General features: G+C 44.3%; 3 protein-coding genes across 8 annotated transcripts in view; 2 read left to right on the top strand and 1 right to left on the bottom strand.

Annotated features, from left to right (window-relative positions):
• The window catches only part of LOC125428612 (zinc finger protein OZF-like), a 38,185-nt gene extending 24,929 nt beyond the window's left edge, over nucleotides 1-13,256 (top strand). For 2 of the 3 annotated variants that reach the window (XM_048489036.1, XM_048489037.1), the window contains exons 3-4: nucleotides 7,275-7,390; nucleotides 11,494-13,256. In XM_048489036.1, the coding sequence (XP_048344993.1) occupies nucleotides 7,275-7,390; nucleotides 11,494-13,253 (1,876 nt within the window). In that variant the 3' untranslated portion in view covers nucleotides 13,254-13,256. The remainder of the gene's footprint in view (nucleotides 1-7,274; nucleotides 7,391-11,493) is intronic. The other variant, XM_048489039.1, reaches the window with a different exon arrangement.
• Nucleotides 1-21,769, top strand: part of LOC125428587 (zinc finger protein 883-like) — a 1,608,225-nt gene that overhangs the window by 262,197 nt on the left and 1,324,259 nt on the right. The gene's annotated exons all lie outside the window — the stretch shown is intronic.
• LOC125428534 (zinc finger protein 345-like) overlaps nucleotides 1-21,769 on the bottom strand; it is a 770,962-nt gene that overhangs the window by 139,257 nt on the left and 609,936 nt on the right. The gene's annotated exons all lie outside the window — the stretch shown is intronic.

Genomic DNA, 21,769 nt, shown 5'->3' with positions numbered 1-21,769 from the left:
TGTGCTAAGTGCTGTATGAGTCCTCACGGCAGGACTTGGGCCTTGAAAGACTCCAAGATCCAGCGTCCACTTCCACGTGGAAGCATCGTTGCGTCCTCCGCCCGCGGCCTGACATCCAGCGACAACCGGAGGTGGGGGGCTCTGTAGTGGGTGATTCATCATCAGGAATATAGAGTTGGGTTTGTGGACAGGCGATGACCGTGATGGCACTGCCTGCCTGGTGGCGGTTGTGGATGTCACGCCACGCCCAGATAGGCTGTTAGACAGCGCTGGGTGGAGTCAGTATTGTGGTCCACATTGGTACTACCGACATTGGGAAATGTAGTCGGAGGTTCTGAAGCTAAATTAGGCTGTTAGGAAAGCGGTTAAAATCCAGGACCCCTACAGACACCTCTGAAATGCCGCCTGTTCCACGCCGCGAGGGCGAAAGCTAGGCAAGCCGGAGATACAGGGTCTCAATGCGGATGAGAAGGTGGTGCAAGGCAGAGGGTTTCAGATTTGTCAGAACTGTAGTCCTGGGATAAGGCAGGCCTGGTACAAAAGGGACGTATTTCATCTTAACCAAAGAGGAACCAGGCTGCTGGCGCCAACATTAAAAGGTGGTAGAACAGATGTAAACTGATCCCTGGGAAAGCCGACAGGAGCTGAGGTGACTGTCCGAATACAGAGTCCATGCGGGGATGCAGACAGAGAAGGAGGTTTTTAACAACCACATACAAGGAAGAGCACAGCAATGTGATAAGTGATAGTGTTCCAAAGGCTAGAGGGCAAAACAATATAAATCCTTTAAGGTTAGGACAGAGTCAGAGATGATGCTGGGCAATCTCTATGCTAATAGTAGAAGCATCTCGACCTAAAATGGGGAGCTTGAGTACAGAGTTTTGGAAAAGAGGACATTGATATAGTGGGCATCACAGAGACATGGTGGAATGAGGAGAACCAGTGGGATGCTGTTATCCCAGGTTACAGGCTCTACAGGGAAGGATAGGACAGGGCGAGCTAGAGGGAGGTCTCTACATCAAAGAGAGAGCATAGTGTCACATAAAATAGACAATGCAGGGGGGAGCTGACTCCTCTTACAGAAGCACTGTGGATTATCAATACCAGGTGAAGCATAGTTTAACGCTAGGAATATATTATCGCCCCTGACCAAAGCTAATAAGAGGATTCTGAGATGGAAAAGAAATTAGAGAGGCCAACAAAAGCAAAATGCACGTGGTAATGGGCTGCATTTTAACTATCCCCATATAAACTGGAAAAATGGCGTTCAGTCATAGTAAGGAAAGAAATATCTCTGGATATGCTAAATGACTGTGGCTTAGAGCAGATGGTTGTAGAACCAACCAGGGAGATGTGATCCTAGGATCTAATTCCTATGTGGGACCCAGGACCCAAAAGCGGGAAGTCAGTGTTGTTGGAGCCGATAGGGAACAGCTGCAATTACAATAAAGTTAAGCCAGATTCAGTATTCTGCATGCTAACAAGATATCGACTAATGTAGTTGGCGACGGCTCTTCAGAAAGGGAAATTCTCAAAGATGAGGGGATAGTAGCGAGAAGCTGAAAGGGAAAATCAAGAGAGTCGTAAAATGTCCAAAGATGCTTCGGAGGTTGCCAAAACACAGTCTTAAAAGCTCAGCTGAATGTGTTCCAAGAGGTTAGAAAGGCAGCTCAGTCCAAAAGAAAGCCACCATGGTTAATGTAACAAAAGGGAGGCTCGATGGTAAAATTATTAGGAAAAAAATATGTCTTTAGAAAAATGGTCCAACTAACTGATAAAGAATAAGAGAGAACAATAAATGGTGGCAAAAGAGAAGCAAGTTAGCTGTAAGGGAGGCAAAAAGGATTATGAGGAAACACATGGCTGTGAACATCAAAACCAGCAACAAACAGCTCCTTCAAGTACATCAAAAGCAGGAAGCCAGCAAGGGAAGCTGGCCCTAGATGACAAAGGAACAAAGGGTGTGCTAAAAGATGACAGGGAGATTAAAGAAAAAGCTGAATGAAATTCTTTTGCATCTGTCGCCCAAGAGGGAGGTGAGGAAAATTCCTGCACCCGGAACCAGTTTCAGGAGGCAAATCCGGTGGAACTAACAAAGATAGTGGCAGATTAAGGAAGAAGTTCTGGCAGCCATTGATAAACTAAATGTTACCAAATCCCCTGGCCCAGATTGGCTGTATTCACTCCAAGAGTTCTTAAAGAGCTCGCTACGAAATTGCTGATCTTCTTCACCTTAATATGCAACTTATCCTTGAAATCAGGCTCCATCCTGAAGACTTCAAGATGCACAATGTCACACCACCTTAAGAAAGGATCTTAGGGGACCCGAAATTACAGGCCAGTCAGTTTGACATCTGTTCCTGGTAAATTAGTAGAATCTGTCATTAAAGTTGTAAAATTATAAAACATGTAGAAAAGCAAGACCTGCTGGAGAAAGAGTCAGTAATGGCTTTGCAGAGGCAAATCCCGTCTTACAAACTTACTAGAGTTCCTTTGAGGGTGTAAACAGGCATGTGGGATAAGGGGAACCAGTGGACATTGTCTACTTGGGATTTCCAAAGGCTTTTGACAAAGTTCCTCACTCAGGAGAGACTATTGGAGAAAACTCAAGCAAATGAAGGAATAAGAGGGAAGTCCTCCTATGGATTTCAATAAAAAACTGGTTGAGAAACAGAAGCAAAGAGTGGGTGTAAATGGGAAATTCTCACAATGGAGAGATAGGGAGGGTGGGTCCTCTAAGGATCCGTGATGGGACCAGTGCTCTTTAACCTATTCATAAAATGACCCTGGAAGTAGGGGTGGGTAGCGCAGGCTATTTGGTAGATGATACCAAATTATGTAGGTGAGAACTACAAAGGATTATGAAGAGCTCCAAGCCGACCTTGGATAAATTAGTGAGTGGCTAGAAATGGCAAATGCAGTTCAATGTAGCAAAATGCAAAGTATGCAGCAATATAGGGCAAAAAATCCAAACTTCACATACATGCTACAGGGTCAGTGCGCTATCAGTCAAGCAGACCAGGAAAGGGATTTGGGCCTTAGTTGATAGTTCCATGGGAATGTCAACTCAATGTATGCAGCTGTGAAAAGGCAAACTCTATGCTGTGGGGATACTAGGGAAAGGAATTGAGAATAAACTGCAAAGATTATTGCGTCTTTATATAGCCATAAGGGAAGCGACCAAGACTTTGAGTATCGCGGTCCAGTTCTACGCCACATCTCAAAAAGGATATTGAAGAGATAGAAAAGTGCAGAAGGGCAACGAGGGATGATTGAGGGACTGGAGCACCTTCCTTATGAGGAAAAGGTTGCAGCGCTTGGGGACTCTTTAGTTTGGAGAGGAGACGCCTGAGGGGATATGATTAGAAGTTCATAAAATTATGCATGGGTAGAAAATGCTGACAGAGAGAAATTTTTCCTTTCTCTACAATACTAGAAAACCAGAGGGCATTCATTGAAGATGACAGGGGGAAGAATTAGGACTAATAAAAGGAAACACTTCTTCACGCAGATTGGTGTTTGGAATATGCTGCCACAGGAGGTGGTGATGGCCACTAACCTTGATAGCTTTTAAAAGGGCTTGACAGATTTATGGAGGGAGAAGTCGATTTACGGCTCAACGATCCTCTTGATCTGAGATTGCAAAATGCCCATCATTCAGGTGCGCTCGGTTAACAGCCACAGAAGGCCACACATTGCTTTCACATCCTACATGTGAACTCCCAAAGGCACCTGGTGGGCCACTGCGAGTAGCAGAGAGCTGGACTAGATGGACTCTGGTCTGATCCAGCTGGCTTGTCCTGTTCCCCCTGCCAGAACGGGGTAGTGATTAACAGCAGGCAGTCTCTAATCTGGAGAACCAGGTTGGTTTCCCCACTCCTCCACATGTCCAGCAGACTATTATCTGGAGAACTGGATTTGCTTCCCCGCTGCGCCACATGAAGCTTGACCCAGTTTTCTCTCTTAGCCCCACCAGCTCTACAAGGTGTCTGTTGCAGGGAGTGGAAGGAAAGGAGTTTGTAAGTTGCTTTGGGGATCCTTAAAGGTAGAGAAAAGCAGTACATAAAAACTAACTCTTTTTTCCCTCCTTTTTTCCATCATTTCCTTTCCCCTTACTCTCCCTGCTGACCCTATTGGATGGATATTCTACTCTTCCATTCTCCTTTCATAGGTCTTCTGCTATTCTTCCCTAGGACAAATTTCACCTTATTGAAAAATGATACCCCTTACTTTTAACTTATGAGGGAATTATTGTTAGGGTGCAATTTTAGCTCATTTAAATTTAAAGTTTTTTATACTTAGATATATAGATATATACATATACATATACATGTATATATGTGTGTGCGTGTGTTTATTATTATTTATTTATTTATTTATTTAATTTGATATACCGCCCAATCCCCGAAGGGCTCTGGGTGGTGTACAACATAAAATCAGATAAAAACATCACAGGCATCCATAAGTTATAATAAAAACAGCGGTTATAATATATCAAGATAATATACCAAGTTGGCGTCCCACCTGGACCCAATCCCTTTGGCAAGAGGGGGTCAAAGTCCCGATGGTATGAGGGACCCATGGATCTTAACAATGGATCCCATTATTATTGGGATTCCAACCGGGGGAGGGGGGCACTCAGCGGCTGGTTTCTCCAAAAGCCTGGTGGAACAACTCGGTCTTACAGGCCCTGCGGAAGTCCCCAAGGTCCCGCAGGGCCCGGACAGTTGGAGGAAGAGTGTTCCACCAGGCAGGGGAAACAGAAACGATAAAGCGTCCCTGGCCCGAAAGTGGAAGTTGCAGCCCGCATCATTGAGGGGCCAGGGATCTCCAGTAAATTGGCCTCTACCAAACGCAGAGGCCGAGCTGGGACATATAGGGTAATGCGGTCCCGAAGGTACGAGGGTCCCAGGCCGCGTAAGGCCTTAAAGGTCAAAACCCACACCTTGAAGACGATTCAGAATTCAAATCATTGGGAGTCCAGTGCAGATGGCTAAACAGCACAGATCATCGTGGTATGTGGTCTTGAAGTGCCCCTGTGAGCAATCGAGGCCGCTGCATGGCTGGACCAGTTTCAGTTTCCGGATCAAACGCAAGGGAAGGCCCGCGTAAGAAGCGAGTTACAATAGTCCAACCTGGAGGTGACCGTTGCATGGATCACAGTGGCCAGGTCCGTGTTGGAGAGGAAGGGAGCCAGCCGTCGGGCCTGACGCAACCCGGGTTATATGGGCCACCTGGGTCTCCATTGAAAGAGACGAATCCAGGTGGACCCCCAGGCTGCGGACAGAGGGGGTCGGCGCCAATGAGGCCCCCTCCCACATCAGCGGCTGGAAATCCAGTTTACAGTTTGTTTCTTAATTTGTTGATAATTGTACATTATGTTTGTCGTTAGCTCCCTCCTATCACCATCTCTTCTCCTTGGCCTGTTTCAATGTATTACCTATTGTAGATCTTTTTTGGGAGATTTTGTAACATATCACACGGCCAAAGGATTTGTTCCTGTGACCTTGAAGTGCCTGAGATACATTTTTTCCTCTCATGCAAGTTCTATGTCAGTTTAAAAGTTTCTTTGATAATTCCTCTTCTTTCAACTTTTTCCAGCTGTGTGACAGATTATCACTTAGTCAATCTTCTGCCCGGAGGTGAATATCACTTCTATCTGACAGTTGCCCAATATGTCTCAACTGTACCGGAAATTTCAATCATTACCATTAACTCAGTGCCTAGTTGAATATCCTATGATTCTGTACTATTTTAACTGCAATTTTAATTTGCTACCTTAAAATATGTATTTAATATTTCTCCCAAAGCAGCAAACATTCCTTCTCTAATATAATTTAATTATTGTTATATGATAAAGGAGGTAGACCCAGGTCATTACTGACCCATGGGGCAATGTCACATCACAACTTTTTCTAGGCAGACTGTGTTTACAGGATGGTTTGCCATTGCCTTCCCCATTGTCTACATTTTACTTCCCACCCACCCACCCCCAGCAAACTGGGTACTCATTTTACTGACCTCAGAAGAATGGAACACTGAGGCCTCTTCCACACATGCAGAATAATGCACTTTCAATCCACTTTCAATGCACTTTGCAGCTGGATTTTACTGTGCAGAATAGCAAAATCCACTAGCAAAGAATTGTAAAAGTGAATTAAAAGTGCATTATTCTGCATGTACAGAAGGGGCCTGAGTCAACTTTGAGCCAGATATCTGAAACCAACTTACTTCGGAACTGAACTCAGGTCGTTGTAAGTGCTTTTCACTGCAGTACTGCAGCTCTCTACTCTGCCACTGTATTATTTTGTCTATGTGTTATATAGACTTTCTTGAATAAATGAATGTTTGTTGTTAGCCACCCTGAGCCCAGCTTGTGCCCGAAAAGGGCAGGGTAGAAATATAATAATAACAACCGCAACAACAATAATAACAGTAATAGTAATACATGCTTGGAGGAGAGGTGGGCATTTCCTGACGTTGCGGGGGAGAGTGGTGTGGACTCTGGGAGGCTTGTATAGACAAGAGGTGGAAGACCTTTGCTGTTGAGGAATTGTAAAAAGAAAAGCAGAGCTGGTCGCTGCTCCAGCAGGGCCTGTTGGGCGGAAGGAGAGTTGTAACTGAAGAAGAGTTGGTTTTATACCCTGCTTTTTCTCTACCTTTAAGTAGTCTCAAAACAGCTTACAAACTCTTTTTCCTTCCCCTCCCCACAGCAGATATTTTGTGTGGTAGGTGAGGCGCTGAGAACTGTGACTGGCCCTATCAGACTTCAGAAATTCCGTAATTCCCTATTTGCTTTAAATGGCATCTGTTGCCGGCCTTATTTTAACTCTGATTTGAAATTAAGCTTTTAGTTGATTTTAATTTAAATGTATTTTAACTAGATTAGATTGGATTTTAATTATTTTAATTGTTATTTAATCAAAATTTATATGTTATTTACTACTGTAAGCCGCTCTGAGCCCTGGGAGGGTGGTGTATAAATCAAATCAAATAAATAAATAAAGCAAACCTGGTTCATCAGATTAGAGTCCATGTAGAGGAGTGGGGAGATGGTGGTTTACGAAATGAAATGCAAGTCTTGGGGATCAGTCTGTGTAAGGAAGGAGCAAAACTGAGCACTTAAGAATGACAAGCAGACGTGGAGAAGGAGAGACTGGCAGAGAGAAGTTAGGATGTATCTCGGAGGTCTGGAAAGGTGGGGAATTAGAGGTGAACGGCTTGATGGATGTTGGATGACTTGGTCTGAATGCTTCTGCACCTCTTTTCTCTAGCATGGAAGACACTGTGGTCCCCAAGCCTGAACTAGATTCAGCAGAGCTGGAACAGGAATCTGGCATTTTCACAGAGAAAAGATCCACCCTTCAGGCTGCGTTGCTGAGATGCAACGGTGAGACTCATTCTCTCCCCCTCTGCTTCCTACATTCTAGCTCAGGCTTTTATTCTCTGTGGCCTCCATGGAGTGTATAGTTTGCCCTTCAGCTGCTAAAATCTTGGAAGTATCCTTTTATCATGAAAGCAAGCCTGGGAGAACCAGCCAGCTGTTCCATTTAAAACCTACCAGTTCAGCACCTATCCCAATAACTCCAACCAGCTGAGGTCTCAACGATTTTTATTGAAAAAAACAGAAATAAAAATAAACTTAGATGCAGTTAAGGGATTGCTTAGGTGGTCATATCCCTTTTGGTTCTTTGTCCCCATTCCGGGAACCCATGGCCCAGAGATCCTTCTCTGACCACGTCTCAGGAATGAATTGCTTTAACCCGCTTTGTTTTCCCCTTCCCAGGAAAACTCTGTTCGAATACGAGGTAACTTAGGCCTTTGAGGACTCATCCTAGCACCTCTGCATAGTTTCCTGTCCTTGCTCCAGGAGATCAAAAGGCAAAGATGCTTTTCACAGTCATGTGTGATTTTGCTAGTTTACAGTATTATTCCATCCACCCAGCCCCTTTTGGAGAGGAAATCTGTAGTCTAATGGCTACATATTTCATCTATCCATATAGAAAAGATTACATGTGTTACTTCACATCAGTCATCTCTAACTAATACAGAGATCTGCCGCTTCCCGTTGCTTTCATACATAACATAAGTCCTTATGATAGCATAACAATACAGAATGAAGAATGTGTAAAGCCTGACACAATTTCAGACTAATACATACTTTCAGACTTCAACCGTAGTACCGTATCTTGAACGTGAACTACAAGACTCATGCTCACTTTCAACCATAGTCTGATACCTTCTTCTCTGGAGAAAACACAATAGTATTTCTCCCTTTGGAATTTCTCTTCCCGCAGCTGCTCCATGATGCAGCATCTGTAACATGTCCCTAGCCACACTTTGCTTCAATGTAGAGCATTACTGCAGTAGAGCAGAGACTGCCAGTATCAAAGTAAAACACATCTTTGAAATCTGAGCAAATTACATTGAACTGATGCTGCTGCAGCTTCTGCATATCAGACCAACCCACAGCATACTCATAGTCTGCATCCACAGAGAATTTCTCTGCATTTACACATACTGTTGTGACTGGTTGAGTAATTACAGTTGTATCACCTTGTGGAAAATCTACCTTCTCACACAAATCACCATTTTCGCAAAATTCTAGCAAATCTTTGTGCATGTCAGGCCAAAAGAAATCTCTTTGCACTTTACCTCCATCCCCCTTAGCTTGCAGAGGAATGCTGCTGCTTTTGACAGTTACAGGATCTGCCAAGGTGTATAGATGCTTTGACTGGTTGTGTAGATGCAATTGCATCATCTTGTGGAAGTGCAAGGGCGCATCTCCAGGTATCCTGCTGTGATAGGCTTTTTGCTAACTCCTGGCTCCTGTTGCAATCACTTATCAGGTAGAAGTTAACCCTTCAGTAGCATTGCCCTCCCCCTCTAGCTCACTTCCTGGTGGGGCAGGCAATTCACTGAGAGCATCTGCGCTCTGTTCAGGACTCAGCCTTCTGGCAAAGCTGTTTCACACATCCCTCCTGCTGCTCCTCTGGAGGACTGGCAGCCAGAGTTAACCCTTTCTCCTCTCCCTGTTCACACAATATTTCATCTTCCACAACCCCAGCACAAAACACTTTCCTGGGAGTTAGGTGGAAACATCCATTATTGTGCATTTCCTAAAGAGAGCAAGTCGAGTACCAATTATGAAATCCTTATTTTTTTTTTTTTTTTTTTTTTTTTTTTGCTTTTCTCATGGAGTCAAAACACGGAATTTACCATTAAACTTTTTAAAGAGCTGCATGTAATTCCACCAAATCCATTAATTTTACCAACTTCACAAGGCAATTTAACATACATCTGCCCGCAATGTTTGTATGGGATTTCCTTCAGTAGATTCGCTTGATGGAGGATAGATCTGATGCGTCTCTATTGGAGCCACACACTTATGGACTGTCCCGGGAATCCGCTGGCTCCGCGTCTCATTCTCTCTGCCCAAGTCTCTGTTCTAGGAAATTACTTTCTTCCACCGACTCTCTGCTGCTGGATCACTGCTATGGAGCCCGGCACCCAACTGCTGGCTCCTGTGAAGTCTGCGGCTCCTGAAACACTTCCAGGCTGGCGATTTTCTCTCTCCACCACCCCAGCCGCGATGCACAGCTTGCTTCAGGGCTAAACGTAATCGCAGGCTTTTCTATCTCCCCTTTTGGGTTGGATGCTGTTCATTCTCAGCTTCTCTCCGCTTTCTCCTGACCAGACACATAGCTGGCATCTGAATGGAACTGCATTCCAGCCATCGGCTTGGCTCTCTCTCTCCTGAGGGTTTTCCCCTCCAGCCTCAAACTTTGGGGATTGTTTCCTGCTGTCCCAATTCTTCATGTGCCATCAAGAGATTCAAAAGCTGTTGATCAGCATAAAGAAAACTAGCTTAGGGCGCTGCCCAGCTATCCTCACTTTCGAGACTGCTCTGGTGGGGCCACCTGCTCCAAGCCTAGAGCCCTGGTCCCTCAGCTTTCCCCGTGGGATGCTGCTGACTCTGCCTCCTCTCAAACATTCATGCTGTCCTGGTAATCCATCCCGGCCTCTGAACGACCCTCAGAGCCTCTAGTTTACCAGCTTGCACACCAGAGTATTGAAGATCCCTCAAAAGCTGCCACCACATATCATGAAAGCAAAGCTTCCATACAAATCCACGAAGGTGTTTACCCTGGAAGTATCGAGGAGGCCTAGAAGCTGCCACCATATCGTAGAGAAAGCAAGCCCATGGGAGGCCAATGCTTGTTTCAGTAAAACCTGGGTTCTTTTTCTCCAGCCAACTCCAACCAGCTGAGGTCTCCACGATTGATTTTTATTGAAAAGAAACAGAAATAAAGAGAGAAACAAACTTAGATGCAGTTAAGGGATTGCTTAGGTGGTCATATCCCTTTTGGTTCTTTGTCCCCATTCCGGGAACCCATGGCCCAGAGATCCTTCTCTGACCACGTCTCAAGATGGAATTCTTTAACCCTTTGTTTTCCCCTTCCCAGGAAAACTCTGTTCAGGCCACGAGGTAACTTAGGCCTTTGAAGTTTCATCCTAGCACCTCTGCATAGTTTCCTGTCCTTGCTCCAGGAGATCAAAAGGCAAAGATGCTTTTCACAGTCATGTGTGATTTTGCTAGTTTTACAGTACTATTCCATCACACCTTTCAAATATTGTACATAATGAATGCTTTTTATCATAACCAAGTCAACTTACAACAAATCTTACAGAGGTGATTAACACATTCCTGGGCTTCAGAATGTAGAGGAGGCTCATGTGATTGAATGTTTCTCCATCAGAAAAATTCACTGGATGTGGAAAATTATCATGTCAAATAAAAGGATTCTGACCTGAACGTCTTTCTGAGCTGCTATCAGGGAGGGTTATTCATTTTCCTTTTTTTATGCTGGGTGAAACAAAATTGATACGTACAATCTGAAATGGTATAGTCCAGACAGATGTACCACTTTTAAAACATTGCCTTAGAACAGGGGTTTCCCAAAGTGGTGTCCATGGATGCCAGGGAACTTTCTGACACCTTTCCTGGTTCCCACCAAAAAGGGTTTTTAGAAAGGAGGAGGGGCCAGATGCGACTTTGCCCAGCAGGGCTTCTGATCAGCCATTGAAGAGTTTATTGGCTATGCAGATTTTTAAGTGTTTCTTTGGCAGCAGCTACCACCAAAAAACAAGGATTTTCCCTGTGTGACTGAAGGTAAGCTGCAGCAGCCATTTTCTGGTTGGCTCTGCCTCCTGTGGCAGCCATTTTGTGGCTGTGTCCTGAGTAAGAATTCCAAAAAAGTTTGGGGATGTCTGTCTTAGAAAACTGAAATAATATGGATTTTAGCCCCCTTCTGTCTGATTCAATTACACCCAGAAACTGACAAGCCAGTATGGAAATATTCTCAACACATCAGTGCTGGATCATAGTGATTTCTTTCTTCTGAGAATCATTTAAGTTTTATCCTCTTCTCTTTCTGACTGCCTGCATTTTCATGAGTATCATGCCTGTCTTTATTATCCTTGTTTTGGCAGATCAAGGAGGGATGACTGAGAAGGAGGGAAAGGAAGACAATTGGAAAACGTCCAATACAGCAAGTTCTGAACAAGTAGAACTGTCTATGGAATTGTTAAGAAAAACAGACAGTGAAGGTCTCCAAGTTTGTGAGCAGGAAGAGATTTTGGGAAATAAGATAACTGAAATGCAGGAGAGATTGCCTGCAGAAAAGAGTCGAAGTAAGTCAACTCTTCATGTGCTGAATGATAAAATCACCAAGGAGAGACACTTGACATGCAATGAGTGTGGGAAAAGTTTCAGCAATACCTCTAACCTCATCGCTCACGAGAGGATCCACACAGGAGAGAAGCCATATAAGTGCTCTGATTGCGGGAAGACATTTAGGAAGAAATCGACACTCATTACCCACAAGAGAATCCACACAGAAGAAAAACCATATGAATGTTCTGTCTGTGGGAGGAGCTTCAGCCAGACCTCCAGCCTCATTGCCCATGAGAGAATCCATACAGAAGAAAAGCCATATGAGTGTTTAGAATGTGGGAAGAGCTTCAGTTTGAAATCAAGCCTAGTTGCCCATGAGAGAATCCACACAGGAGAAAAACCTTACAAGTGTTCAGACTGTGGGAAAAGCTTCAGCCAGAAATCTGCTCTCATTGCTCATGTGAGGACACACAAAGGCGAGAAACCCTACACATGCTCAGTATGTGGGAAAAGCTTCAGCCAGAGCTCAAACCTGATTGCACATGAAAGAATCCACACAGGAGAGAAGCCGTATCAGTGCTCTGATTGTGGCAGGAGTTTCAATTGCAGCTCCAGCCTTATTAGACACCAGAGAATTCACACTGAAGACAAACCATATGAGTGTTCAGACTGCAGGAAAAGCTTCAGCTGTAGTTCCAGCCTCATTAGACATCAAAGGACTCATACAGGAGAGAAGCCCTACAAATGCACTAACTGTGGCAAAACATTCAGCGTGAGTTCCCAGCTTAGTGTTCATCTGAGGACCCACACGGGAGAGAAGCCATACAAATGCTCGGACTGTGGGAAAAGCTTCAGTGTGAGATCGAGCCTCAGTGCCCATGAGAGAATCCACACAGGTGAGAAACTTTTTAAATGTACAGACTGTCCAAAGAGTGTCTACTTGAGATCTAGTCTGAACACCCACAAAAGAATCCATGGAGGAAAAAAGCCGTATGACTGTGCAGACTGCAGGAAGAGCTTCACTTGCAGCTCAAATCTCATCAGACACCAGAGGATCCATACGGGTGAGAAGCCTTACAACTGCACAGATTGTGGGAAAAGCTTCACGTTGAGTTCCAACCTTATTGCCCATCAGAGGACACATACAGGAGAAAAGCCATACCAGTGCTTGGACTGTGGCAAATTCTTCAGTGTGAGTTCTCAACTCAATGTTCACCAGAGAATCCACACAGGAGAGAAGCCATTTGAATGTTCAGCCTGCGGCAAGAGCTTTACTTGTAGTTCTGGCCTTATTAGACATCAGAGGACTCACACGGGAGAGAAACCTTATCAGTGCTCAGACTGTGGTAAAAGGTTCAACTTGAGTTCGAATCTCATTACACACCAGAAGACCCACAGAGGGGAGAAACCATACAAATGTGTGTACTGTGGGGAAAGTTTCTATACAAGACCAAATTTTGTTGAGCATCACAAAGTCAGCCATGTGGATGCTATAAATATGAATACAGACAACAGCAGCATTAAGAAGAATTCCCAATCAATTAACTACCAAATAAATTATGTAGGATGGGATTGATAATAGAGAGATTTATGTTCCCACAGAAACATCCTTTTCATTTTAGAACATTAATGTTGTGTCTTTCACTATTGTTTTCAAGGTGGCTCACAGAAAATAAAATACAGAATTTTCAAAAAATTCCCCGTGGTGGGATAGAGACTCCCTTTCCTTGCTCTTACCTCCCTTCCAATCTGAAGCATAGATGCAAACACATAAAGTAGAACCAAAGAACATAGATTAAAAATAGGGGACGAAAGACCCTCCAGATCTTAACAAGAAACTGAACTAAACTATTGTGCCTTTACTGCCTTTCAAAGTACTCACAAAATACTCCCTGCAATGTTTTGGGGAAAACCGTTTCGTAACTTGGGTGCTTTCACCCAAAAGTCCCTGTTATTTGTCCCTACCTGATGAAAAACATGACATAGATAAAATCCTCACTGGATGATTGCAGAGTCTGAGGAGGATAGCCATGTTTAGATATGTGAAGGGAGCAAGCTTGTTTTCTGCTGCTCCAGAGACTAGGACCAGGAGTAATGGGTTCAATGTGAAGGAAAAGAGATTCCACCGAAACATCAGAAAAACCTTCCTGTCAGGGCTATTCGACAACGGGATGCACTACCTCAGAGTGTGCTGGAGTCTCCTTTGGAGGTTTTTAAAGAGGGGCTGGGTGGCCATCTGACTGGAGTGCTTTGAATGTGTGTTCCTGCATTGCAGTGGGTTGGACTTGATGGCCCTTGGGTCTCTTCCAACTCTGTAATTCTATGAGGGCTGTCCAGACGGCAGGGTTCCCCCCCCCCATTTTTTCTGCCTCCCAGATCTCCTGGATGCCTCCTGGAGGTGGCACGGTAGTGGCACTGTCCCTGGATGCGAGAGTCCTGTGGATTGGGCTCCTCAAGAGAGATGTCCTTCAGAGGCCCTCTAGTGGTTAGGGCTTTAAAGGTGAAAAATAGCACTTTAGTTTGTCCCAGAAACCAACAAGTATACAAAAGAGGTGGGTCAGAATAGATGTGATACATCACAAGCAGCAGAAATATTGTGAAAAGAATAGGACGTGTTTGAGGAGTTGGGCAGGAGAACGACCCACTGGAAAGTATCCCTGCAGACACTTCTTACACTTGCCCATATCTTTGGATCTTGAAGATCTTTGGATCTTCAAATGTGTGCTAAAATATCTGGCTCTTGGGTGCCTTGCCTTTTGTAACATTTCATTTTGAGAAAATTATTTCTGACATGTTTGAAAGTATGAGAAGAAATCCTTTAACTATTTAAAGCATTTCATGTAGCAAAGCACCAAATAAAAAAAGATAGAAATAAGACCTAACAACACCCCCCCCCCCCAAAAAAAACCTAAAAAAAATTAAAGTCTGGTCTTTTTATGAGATCAAGTAACCCCTTCGGGGGTTGGGCGGTCTATAAGACTGAGAAATAAATAAATAATTCAAGTAACAATATTTTCAGGGATCAAGTAACAATATTTTCTGAATAAGCTGTTGGAAGTTTTTCAGAACAAAGAACAGGGATACAGCAGTGTCTAAAAGTACATTTACTTCATTTATACCTCTCCTTTCTCCCCCAACAAAACCTGAAGCACTTTAAATTGTTCTCCTCACAATAACCCTAAGAAGCAGGTTAGCTGGAGAACGTGAGACTGGCTCGAGGTCACCTCACAAGCCACCAGGGCAGAGTGGAAATTCGAACCCAGATTTCCCAGATCTTAGTCTGACACTGTGTACTGCACCACACTGCCACTGGAATAATGGAATGAGTTTGGATTCCCAGCATGTGTGTGCTTAATGAATGGGTATTTGGGAAAGGGTTTTGCAGGATTTCATACATGCCAAAATAAGTTGTTGTTGGCTTTTGTTTTGTGGCAGGAATCCTGTGCTTTTGGCAGATATGCAACTGGTGAAAGTTTGTCCAGTGAAACTTTCTCCTATAATGACATCTATGGGCTGGAAAGAGTCCCTGTTTGTGTTCCTGCTTGTTGAAGACACCCGCCCCTGCCCATTTAAAAATTACAGTCCTAAAGCTGGTTGCTAACTTGCGTGGCTGTAACTCGGCATACTCATCTCCCTGGCATCTATCAGTTGGCAACTGAGTGTGCCTCGTTTCTTTGAACTTTTGGGTCTTGCAACCTAAATGCACCCAAAAAAACATGAGAAGAGCCCTGCTGGATCAGACCAGTGGTCCAGCTAACCAGCATCCTGCCTCACAGTTGCCAACCAGTGCCTCCAAAGGGCCAACAACAGGGCATAAAGGCTGAGGTCTTCCCTTGATCCTTAGGTTCATTAGTTTCAGGTTGAGAAATTTCTGGAGCTGAATCTTAGCAGGGTGGGGGGAGTGATCTTGTATGTACGTATGTATGTATTTGGGAACCGCCCACTCCCAAAGGGCTCTGAGCTGTGTACAGCGAAACACAAAATACAATAATACATAATAAATCTAATATTCATAACTCAACTCTATAAAAACATAGCAGCATTCCATATTCAGTACAAAGTGGTAGTGCCCAATCCTAAGGCCAGGAGGGGACAGGCCGTGCTGAAAAGATGTTATGTCGGGTGTGCCAAAGATGTTATGGCACTCAGCACAGGGGTGTCCAGGGAAGGGAATCTGCGGCCAGCCTCCCCAAAGGCCCAGTGGAACAGTACGGTTTTACAGGCCCTGTGAAATTCACAAAGGTCCCACAGGCCCTGCATGTCTTATGGAAGCGTGTTCCACTAGGCAGGGGCCAGGGCTGTAAAAGCCGCGAAGGGCCTTAAAGGTTTACACCAACACCTTGATAGTGATCCGGAATTCCACTGGTAGCCAGTGTAGCAGTCTTATCTGAGCTTACATGCAATTAATTGGGTGATTCAACAATACAGAGAACATAGTCCCTTTATTTTATTAAATTTATATCCTGCCCTTTCCCCGTAGCGCTCAGGGCGGGTCACAACATAAAACTCAACTATCAATAAACTTTAAAATACCATATTCTTATAAAACAATTAAAAGCAATTTCAATTCAATTTAACCCTTAATGGCATATAAAATTGCAAAAATATTTACAATTTAAAACATTTAAATATTGGTATTTTAAATGTTTTCCAAGAACTTAGCCACTGCCAAGGTAATCGATCGACTACAATCACTTAACAAAAAGCGAGTGGTCTAGAATTTAGAGTGATTAAGCCTTGGAAGCAACAAAGGGTGGATTAAAATCATGCGCAGGTTACTATGAAGATGACATCCGAGGAGGATATGAGATATGGTTTCAGGAGATCCACATCTGCAACGGCATAGTCTCTGTTGCTTGGGAATTTGGAGGTATCTCCCAGAAGTAACCACTGATGGGAAGCTGTTGAGGCGTGCTAACATAAATGTGTGATGTTGCTTAATGGATGACAAAAATGTAAAATATTTAGCTCTTGCTCTGTAGCTTGGCTGTATTCCAAGGGAGCTGGGGGAGCATACCTTTGTGGGATAAAAAAGGTGATGCTCAGAATCCCTCAGTCTTTCCCGGATTTGGTTAAAGATATACGGTTCGCTGTCAGTCCCAACATTATCCAAATCAATCCCTATGGTTCTGATTTTGTCCTCGATGACTTTAAACCAGCAAAATTGAAACTTATCTAAAAAGGTTTAAGTTTATGTCACCTGCAGATGATCTAAAATGTAATTTAAGCCAATACTTTATGGTGGCAATCCAGGCTTCTGTCTCGACAAGTGAGAGACCAACTTCAAGACATAAAATTGGATAGGCGACACTATTCGGGACTCCCAAGATCCTTCTCAGAAATTGTACTTGGATTTGCTCAATATCAGATTGAAAGTCACTAACCCAAATTGGGATGTCATATAGAATTTTTGCAATAGCTTGGAAGATTTTTAGAGCGGCTGTTACTGATTGGTTTCCCTTTCCATAATAGAATTGGATTATACTGGACATAGTACGTCTGGTTAATGAAATTAAACAGGATCTGTGAAGGGACCATTTAAGATTGTATTGGAAAATGATCCCAAGGTACTTAAAGGATTGTACCTGTTCAATCTCAATGTTATTGATTTTCCAGGAAAGAGGACACCATTTTTTTGGAAAATACAACTATTTTTGACTTCTCGTTGTTTAGTTTAAGTTTGTTGAGTTCACAGTAGTCAAGAAAAGCACCCAAGTACCCAAGGAGCAGCAGTGGCGTAGGAGGTTAAGAGCTCGTGTATCTAATCTGGAGGAACCGGGTTTGATTCCCAGCTCTGCCGCCTGAGCTGTGGAGGCTTATCTGGGGAATTCAGATTAGCCTGTACACTCCTGCACACGCCAGCTGAGTGACCTTGGGCTAGTCACAGCTTCTCGGAGCTCTCTTAGCCCCACCTACCTCACAGGGTGTTTGTTGTGAGGGGGGAAGGGCAAGGAGATTGTAAGCCCCTTTGAGTCTCCTGCAGGAGAGAAAGGGGGATATAAATCCAAATTCTTCTTCTTCTTCTTTTAAGTCCAATGGGTGTTTGGGATAAAATAACAGCATCATTGGCGTAGAGAAGGAGTGGGACAGAACACTCTCCAACTTTAGGAGGATGGCCATTAAATTTACTAAGATGATTTTGGAGAGTAAAAGCAATTTAATACAGTGCTTTGTTCCCATTGGATGCCTCATAGTGTAACCTTTCCTTTTGTATATTGGGGGTCCCTCCATGTTTGCCTGCTTTTTTGTTTTTCTAGTAGTTAGCCAATGAAGAAAATGACAGCTTCAGAGTGCAGACTCTATGGTAGACCACAGATTTTAGGTAAGTTATTTCATTCCCCACTCCCCTCCTCAGTCTCTGCCCCCGCAAATCTCCAGGAATTTTCCCAGGCTGGAGTTGGCATGGCAGAACTCCACAGCGCTGCAGTCTGCTTGTCCCCACAAGAGGGCTCTCGAGGCGCCTCCGAGGAAGGAAAAAGAGGCTGCCCATTGTCTCTCTGGCCCGGGCTTCCCTTTAAAGTGGATTTAAAAGGAGAATCTAGGCTCTCTAGTCTAAACAACATTAAAAGTGATGCTGTTTCAGGGTGGATTCCCCCCCCCCCCAACAGCATCACTTTCAATGTTGTTTCAACTAGAGAGCCCAGATTTGTGAGTTGGGGCATGTTCTATAATGTGATTGTGACTTTGAGATGACATGGTGCAAAAATTGTTCTTTGGTCATAGTGGGGGAAGGCGGCCTTTGGTCGAGGGGAGGGGGGCACAAAACTCAGATTTTGCACCAGGCTCCATTTCCCCTAGCTACACCTCTGCCCTCTGCCCTTCCTAGCAATCTCCTGTTAGCAACCTCCTGGCGCCAGCCCATCTTCAAAGAGGTGTGAAAGGTTCCCAGGTTCTTTGTAGTTTGTAGTAGAAACTGTAATGGACATTTGGTGTGGGGCGAAACGTGGGGGATTAAAAGGTATAAGTCCTGGATCTGAGCTCTCTAGCTCAGATCCTGCTATACATTGTTACTCTTCACATGGTTTTCCCACAATCAGAAAAGGATCCTAGAGATTGAGCAAAAAACAGGGCTGACACACGACGTCTGCTTTGGGTCACCTTGCTGAGCCAGACTGTGTTCTAGACAGCATACCTCCAGCTATGGAAATAGGGTTCAAATTATCCCTATGGTGGGTTTCCTTTTCTCATTATGCCCTCTGGTATAACACCTGTTTGCTTTGGAGGATGGCTGTAGTAGAATGGCTAGATCTGAATCCCACAGCACCCTTCCAGTGTTTTTCAGGTGTAAGGTTTCAAGAAACAAAGCTTCCTTTGTCAGATACAACTAGGAATGGATATCCCTGATTCTTAGACCCCAGCCTGGAGGGAGTGTTTCAAAAAAGGAATTCACACAAAAAACAGAGGGGAAATCAAAAACAAGGAAATCAAAAACAAAGACAGGAATCAAAAAAGGCTGAGAAAAGCAGAATAATTAAAATCAATAGTATACAGTAAGACTTTAATGGCACATTGCTTGAAGAAATAATTTTATTTAAATAATGGTTTCGACCTGACAGGTCTTCTTCAGAGCTTAAAGTACGTAGCTATTGTATGATAAGTATTGTTTGTGTGCTTATGTACTTTGACCTCTAAAGAAGGTCTATCAAGTGGAAATGTCAGGTCTATCCATGTCACAATTTATAGGCAATCAATTTGATGTTTGAGCTCACATGCACGATGTGAAAGCAATGGCCTTCTGCTGCTGTTGCTCCTGGTCTGCTAAGGCCTTTGCAATCTCAGATCAAGGAGGATCAAGATTGGTAGCCATACATATTATTTTCTACATTATTTCTTTAAGCACTGGCAATAAAGGTGTGTGTATATTTTTAATTTTAATCATTCCTTCTGCTTTTTCTCAGTCATTTTTGGTTCCTGGCAAAGAATGGACTTTCACAACCCACTTGGCTGCAGAGCTAAACTGGGTGAAATATTGTGCCATCTCCCCACTACACTAGAATCTGACAACCCAGGTGATGGTGAGATTAACTTTGATAAGGCCTGGTAATTCACTGCGGAGCCTGGTATAAACGTTGCGTTCTAAGTGAGCAGAACATTTGTAAGCCTTTCCAAATGATCATTTGCAAAAGGTAGGGCTTCCCCTTGCCTTTTCATTTGGCATAGTACCCACCACCTCCATTTCTTTGATGCCCCCTTTCCCTTAACCCTTTTATCCTGGCAATGTCAAGTAATGCCTTCTTCCTCATCTAACAAGTCAACATGGCATAGTGGACTCTGATTTGAAGAACCAGATTTGGTTCCCTGCTCCTGCAGATAAGCAGCGGACTCTCATCCGGTGAACTGGATTTGTTTTCCTCACTCCTCCACATGAAGCCTGCTCGGTGGCCAGTCACAGTTCTCTGCAAACTCACTCAGCCTGGACGTTGGCAACCTTATCTCCAAAGGAGAGCAGGACTACAGGGCTTTGACTGAAAGGTCCTTTTTTTGCTCAACTTATAGGTTTTTGATCACAGAGAAGGAGAAATTCCTATAAGTGGCTTTCCATATCCAGTTTTAAAAGAATTCTTATCCCTGAAGTTCTTACAGGTTTCAAGATAGTGTAAGGGGTTCCCTACTGGATTTGAAAACTGCTATCAGGGCTCTCCCTGCTGTGACTACAGTTCTCAAAACTCCCCTGAATTTGGAGGAAACTCTGGCAGCATCAAGAAGCACGTGAAACTTTGATTTCCTTCAAAAGCAATTTAAATATGTATAGTTACCTAATTCCAGGTCTTTGACCTGGCCAGCTCTGATTAAAACCAGCTTCCCAACATCCCAAGCAGAGAATAAACTTTGTAGACACCTGTTACTTAGGACTTCCAGCATGCTAAGCGGATGCTTTAGCACTGAGCCACAACCTCTGTGTTGGTGACATTTGTCAAAACACGGGTTGCCTAAGTTTGGGGATGGGAAAAACCACAGTCTCCAGTGTTCAATTGCGTCCCTGCCTCGAACTCCAAGGGGAGTTTGGAGGTGGGTGCAGTTGTTGGGGGGCATGATTCTGGAATGGGCCGCCCAGGAAGTGGTCTCTGGGGCTCTAGCCCCCCTCTCCCTCATGCTATGCCACTGGCTGATATCCAGGTTGCAGAGATCAATTCCCCAGGTGAAAATGGCTGCTTTGGAGGATGGAGTATGACATTGTACCCCACTAAGGCCCCTCCCTTCCTGAAACCCCACACTCCCCCCCCACACTGCCCCCCAAATTTCCAGCAGTTTCCCATATAGCAATTGACAACCTTATCTGAAGACCAGAGTTTGGTTTGTTCCTTCTCCTTACCTAAGCAGAACTGAATAGGATGAACTCCTCCTCATTAGTGTCCACTGCGTTGAAAAACATGCTTACACATTGTATTTGCGAATTCTTAAAATCATCCTTCTCCCAAAAGCACATTAACAGCCAGTGGCGGCGTGGGTCCCATGGATCTGCTCCGTTTGTGGTGGTTCTCTCCTCCGGTGCAAGAAACCTTCCCCTGACCCCATAGCCTCTTTCATTGGGGATAGGACTGCCCTGCCTCCCCTCAGCAGCCCAAACTGCCCACCATCAATACAAGCATCAGGGATAGATTATTTTTAAAAGTTGGATTTGTGTGCACCACTACCAGTACAATCCTGAATGGGGAATGGCGAAGGGGCTCTGGATGTGATGTGACCCTGGCACTGCCATAAATGCCACTTAACACCAGCATAAGTGGCATCTATATGGGTACAGGGGCACTTACACCAGCACTAGGGAGCTGCATACCTTCCTGACACCTGGGTGCCAACGCTGCCAGGTGCCAGCACTCCTCAGGTGTAGGAGCTGGTGCCAGTGGGGTGCCAGCTTCCTGAGTCCTTTCATCCCAGGAATACCGCTTCTGCTGGTGTGGACTTATGCCAGCAATAAGGGTGGCACAGTTTTCACTGCCTTTGGAGGAGGCTGCTTCTTTTCTTGCTGGAACTGGTGCCACAAATTTCTGTGGGGGCAGCAAGACTGTACTGTGCCTAGCCACTGAGCCTCCCCACCACCCCCTCAGGAATGAGCTGCCCAACACTTCCAGTGGTTAACACAGAATTTCT

The sequence above is a fragment of the Sphaerodactylus townsendi genome, linkage group LG03 (assembly GCF_021028975.2).
Source record: "Sphaerodactylus townsendi isolate TG3544 linkage group LG03, MPM_Stown_v2.3, whole genome shotgun sequence".
NCBI lineage: Eukaryota > Metazoa > Chordata > Lepidosauria > Squamata > Sphaerodactylidae > Sphaerodactylus > Sphaerodactylus townsendi.
The sequence above is the reverse complement of the archived record's forward strand: the minus strand, read 5'-3'. Positions and strand labels throughout refer to the sequence as shown.